Source organism: Monodon monoceros, unplaced genomic scaffold (genome assembly GCF_005190385.1).
Source record: "Monodon monoceros isolate NGI ecotype Baffin Bay Population unplaced genomic scaffold, NGI_Narwhal_1 Contig4365_ctg1, whole genome shotgun sequence".
Classification (NCBI taxonomy): Eukaryota; Metazoa; Chordata; class Mammalia; order Artiodactyla; family Monodontidae; genus Monodon; species Monodon monoceros.
In genome coordinates, this window is record NW_021700250.1 from 525 (window position 1) to 6,250 (window position 5,726).

Genomic DNA, 5,726 nt, shown 5'->3' on the forward strand with positions numbered 1-5,726 from the left:
TTAGAAGGGACACCAGGAACATCTATCTATGTATCTATCGTTTATCCATCATCTATCTATCTATGTATGTACCGTTTGTCTATCATCTATCCATCCATCCTCTATCTTTATATGTATGGTTTATCTATCTCTTTATCGTCTATCCATCCATCCACTTATTTGTCTATCAGTGTATCTATCCATATCTATCCATCTATCTATCATCTATCTATGTATGTATCATTTATCTGTCATCTATTCATCCATCCTCTGTGTATCGTTTATTTATCTATCATCTATCCATCCATCCACTTAGTCATTTATCAGTGTATCTATCTGTCCATCCATATCTATTTATCCGTCTATCCATCCAACTATTATCTGTCTGTGTATGTATCATTTGTCTATCTGTCCGTCCATCATCTATCTACCTGTGTATCGTTTATTTATCATCTATCCATCCATCCACTTATTCATCTATCAGTGTACCTGTCCATCCATATCTATCTATCCATCCATCTATCATCTATCTGTCTGTCCGTGCATTATATCTACCATCTAGCTATCTATCCATCCATTCGTCCATTTATTCATCTATCATCTATGTAACTATCAATGTAGCTATCTATCCACCTGTCATATCTATCTTTTATCTACCTGCCTTTATATCACTCACCTATCACTTATCTGTATATCTATCATCTATTATTTATCATCTATGCATCCATCCACCTGTCATTTATGTCCTATCCTATTTATCTATCTAATATCTATTATCTGTCCATATCATGTATGTATCCATCCATCATATCTATTCTATTATTTATCATCTATTTATCTATCACGTCTATATCTATCTCTCCATCCATCATATCTGTTATCAATCTGTGTATCATCTGTGTATCTATCATTTATCTATTATCTATATCTATCTATTCAATATTTATCGATCTATCAATCATTTGTCTACCTCTCTGTCTTTATATCAATCATATATCTATCATCTATTTACCTCTCTATTATCATCTATCTTTCCGTCCATCCATTCACCTATCATTTATCTGTTCTTTCTTTGTATGTATGTATGTATGTATGTATCTATCATCTATCTCTCCCCACGGTGAGGACACAGCGAGTAGGCCACTACCTACAAGCCAAGCAGAGTGTCCTCCGCAGGAACTGACCCTGCCAACACCTTGATCTCGGATGTCCAACCTCCAGACGATGAGAAATCAACGTGTGTTGTTGAAGCCCCTGTCGGTGGGACTTTGTTGCTTCTGCCTGAGCTGACAGAGACATACCCTAAAGCTTCAAATCTAGGAGCAGCACGATGGAAGCTGTGCTACTGATTCACCATGTATAGGAAAGAGAACCACGAAAGCAAAAGAAAAAGAAGTGCATATTGCCCATCTCTGTGCAGCTGTCTGGGGCCACCCCGTGTAGACTTGTCTGCACCCCCGTGTTTACTCTCCCTTCATGCCAATTCGAAGTGTTTTCTTTCTTTCTTGTTTTGTGTGTGTAAATGTGAGCTACATCTAACCCTTTGTGGAATGAGGCAGGGTTAGGAGTAACAAATAGCAAAGGTGTCTGTGTCCACAGTTACAGATACACATTTGGTAGATGCAGGGACAAATGACCCCAAACTGGGGGCTTAAAATGACCCGAATCCATCCTCCTTCAGTTCTGGAGATCAGACCTCTGAGGTCGAGGTGTCCCGCGCTCCCTCCAGAGGCTCCAGGGGAGGGTCCTTCCCGCCTCTTCCAGCTTCTGGGGGCTCCAGGCGTCCCTGGGCTTGTGGCTGCCTCGTTCCCGTCTCTGCCTCCGTCTTCACGGGGCTTCTCCTCTGTGTCTGTGTCTCTCCTCTTCTGTGTCTTAGAAGGACCCTGTCATTGGATGTAGGGCCACCCTCCTCCAGGAGGAACTCATCTCAGACCCTTCACTGCATCACCTCTGCAGAGACCCTGTTTCCACATAAGGCCTCATTCCCATATTTTGGGGGTCAGGGCATGCACATATCCTTTTTGGGCCACCGTTGAGGCCATAACTGTGGTCTGTGCCTGGAGGGGGCAGGGCGGGGTCTGTGCAGGTGTTTGAAGGTAAGCAGGCCTCACGTGACCCCAGCGAGGGGCCACATTATGTCCCCAGCCCAGGGAGGTGGGGCTGGAATGCCGGCCGTGCGGCCTCCTCTGGGACCCTGCAGCCCTGCTGGCTGGGCAGCAGGTGGATTGTGGCCCCCAGGACGCCAGCTGCCTGCAGGGCAGACCAGGTCAGTGTGTGTGTCCTCGTCGTCCTGTGGCCTCTGGATCTCGGGCAGCCGTCCCAGCCAGAGGGTGTCCTGGGCAGGGGAGAGGGCAGTGCTGGGCCAGCTCGATGCTTCCTGGAACCACCAGGTACCTTTGACCACAGGTTGCCCTGTGCCCACATGCAAGGCAGCTGTGTGCAGGTGCTTCAGGGAAGCCCCAGGCCCAGGGCCCGATGGGAAGTGGGTTGGGCAGCGGCCCATCCAGCTGGCGTCCACCATCTCTCTGGCTCTTGTGGACGCACTTGTGCACCCACCCAGCTGTGACACGTGGCCCGGCCCTCCCCCTTCCCCACCAGACCCTCTCCTGCAGCTCTGGGCTCCTGGGGGTTGGAGCAGGGGGCGGCCTTGCTCGTGCTGGGGCCCCTCAGGGGTAGCCTCAGTGGCTCGTGGAGAGACAGGACACTGGCTGGGGAAGGACCGGGGGCCTGACCTTCCCCCCCTCCACCCCGGCCACCTTCCTGTCACCTCCTCCTCAGGAGAGGGGACCTGTGTGCCTAGGACAGAGGTGGTTATGCTGCGTTGTAGGTCAGATTCTCTGATCCACCTGGAGACGCTGGCGCAGACAGCGCTGCTGCAGCCCGTCAGGCTGGCGCTCGGTGGAGTTGTGCTGTGCTTGCACGGTCTATCGCTCTAGCCTCTATCCATCCATCCGTCTGTCCATTTCATGTGTCTGTCATCTATATCATCAGTCTATATATACTGTCCTTATTGTCCGTCAGCGTGCCTATCACCTGTCCGTCCGTCCTCTGATCTAGGTATAATCTATATCCGTCGTCTATGTATGTCTGTCGTTTACCTGTATCTATTGTTACTATCATCTGTCTGCCTTCTGTCCGTCCGTTCGTGCATCCGTCTCCCTACCTATCATTTATCTGCCCACCAATGTATCAGTCGTCTATCCAGCTATGTCTCATCTGTGTCTATCTATATCTATCTATACATATCGTTATATATACATATATCATTACCTATCTTCTCTGTATCCACCGTTAATGTAGCTGTCATTTACCTATCTGTATCTATCTGTATCTATCTGTATCCCTCTACATTGTCGATGTATGCACACCTATGGTTATCTAGCTATATAGCTATCATGTATCTATCCATCCTTCTGCTTATCTGTGTGTAATTTATACTTATTGTCTCTATATCTGTTGTTGTCATCTGTCTTCTCTCCATTGTTCATCCATCCATTTTCCTATCGTTTGTCTGCCTCTGTCTGTTTATCTATTTATCTGTCATCTGTCTATCCACCTGCTTATCTGTCACGTCTATCTGTGTCTATCGTCTGTGTCTATTATTATTCCTACCTATGTGTCCACCCATTTATTTATCCTCTCTGTCTATCTGTCTATATCATCTACATGTCTATTATTATCACCTGCCTACCTGTCTATCCCTCCATCCACCCATTTACCCATCTATCACCTGTCTGTATCTGTCACCCATCTACATACCTCCCCATCTGTCCATCCACCCTCGTGTGACACGGGTCTCCTTACAAAGGTCTCCCAATGGCTGACCATGCTGACCAAGCCGGGGTCTGCTGGGGGTCTTGGAGCAAGTGTCACCCACCCCCCGCCCCAGATCAGTCATGGTAGCTCTGGACGCAGCTCAGGGAGGGCCCTTTCCCGAAGTGCCCCTTTACTCATCCCTGGAGGTGTCTGCGTTACGACGAGGTGAGAGCTCCAGGGAGGTTTACGGTGTCACGTGAGGCTGTGTCCCGAGCAGCGTGGAGCGCCCGTGTCCTGCGCAGAGGCCCCATCTCCACATGGTGTCATCCTGAGGTCCTGGGACTTGGGGCATCGACGTAGGAACCTTGGGGGGACACCACACAGCCCCTGACAGCAGCGCTTTGGTCTTTCTCTGCTGGGACAGTTTCTCTGCTTGGTGTTCATCGACTTGGTCTTACCTGGAGCAAACCTTGTACAACCTGGAGCCTAAACCCACTCGCCTCTGCAGAAGTTTCCCTTGATGAGCTCGATGTTTTTGACCATCCTGCCGTCCCTCTTTGGAGTCCCTGGGAATAAAGAGCAATTGATAAGTCACGTTGTACGTCTAACTGTAACTGTTCTTCACGGACAGGTCCTGTTCACGGCTTGCAAGCTCAAATTGTTTGATGTGTTAAAAGACCAAGGCCCCCTGCAGGCCGCGGATGTCGCCCGCAAACTCAGCACCTGCGCGGGCAGGACTGAGCAGCTGCTGGGTGTGTGCGCGGCCCTGGGCTTGCTGGAGAAGACGCGCAGAGGTGAGGGGCTTCCTGGGTGTCTTTCCAGCAACTGTGCCTGCGAGACCAAGTCACCAGGTGACAGTGGCTTCTGAGCCGAGGCAGGGAGGACAGACCATGCGTCATCCCTGTGCCCCAAGAATGCCCCAGAGGGTCAGCAGAGGATGGGTGGAAGGAAGAAACGCGCGCGCGTGCGTGTGTGCGTAGTGTGTGTGTGCGTGTGTGGTGTGCGCGTGTGTGCATGTGCGTGTGCGCGTGCGTGTGTGTGCGCGTGCGCGTGTGCGTGTGTGGGGTGTTAGGAGACAGGCTTCTTTATGGGCTCAGAGGGCCTGTATCAGCCAGGGTTCTCGAGAGAAACAGCCCATAGGGTTTGTATGTGTGCACAGCATAGATACCAGTTTATTCTTCCTTATTTGTTTAGATAGGCAGACAGATGAGGTGGATGGATGGATAGATAGATATCGATTGATAATAGAGATGATAGATAGGTACGTGGATGGATAGCTAGATGATAGATAAACATGATACGTGGATGGGTGAATGGACAAATAGGTAATACATGGGTGGGTGGATAAATGACAGATAGATGGATTGTGTGGTTGATAGGTGGGTGCATAGATATGTAGATAGATAAGCAGATAGATGGATGAAGAGGTAGAGGATAGAAAGATAGCTAGGTTGATAGGTGATACATAAATAGAGGACAGGTGGATGGATAAATAAATGGATGGATAGATGATAGGATAAGTAGATGGATAGATGACAGATAAATAGATGATGGATGGATGGGTGGGCGGATAAATAGGTAGTAGATAGGTTGATAGATCAATAGATATAAATTGATAATAGAGATGATAGATAATAGATGGGTGGATGGACAAATGATAGATAAATAGATGACAGATGATAAAAAGATAGATAATAGACATAGATACATGCATAGATACATACACAAATGCTAGACGGTAAGTAAATAAATAGATACATAGATGGATACATGATGAAGATAGATGATTACTAGATGAGAGAGATACATGTAGGTGACTGATAGGTCATAGATGCATAGGTAGATAGACAGTTCGGTTGATAGGTGGATACTTAGGTATGTAAGTAGATAAGTAGATGGATGAACAGGTAGAGGATAGAAAGATAGATAGAGAATAGAATAGATGTGATGGATTAGATAGAGAATAGAATAGATATGATGGATTAGATAGA

General features: G+C 47.7%; 1 protein-coding gene across 3 annotated transcripts in view; it reads left to right on the forward strand.

The window, feature by feature from the left end:
* The first annotated feature begins 854 nt into the window (after positions 1–854).
* LOC114886334 (acetylserotonin O-methyltransferase-like) overlaps positions 855–5,726 on the forward strand; it is a 9,572-nt gene continuing 4,700 nt past the window's right edge. Inside the window, exon 1 of one of the 3 annotated variants that reach the window (XR_003791339.1) lies at positions 855–4,529. Coding sequence is in view for 1 of the 3 variants with exons in the window: in XM_029206800.1 (XP_029062633.1) it covers positions 4,256–4,529 (274 nt within the window). In the remaining 2 variants the exon portion in view is untranslated. The remainder of the gene's footprint in view (positions 4,530–5,726) is intronic. The other 2 variants (XR_003791345.1, XM_029206800.1) reach the window with 2 other exon arrangements.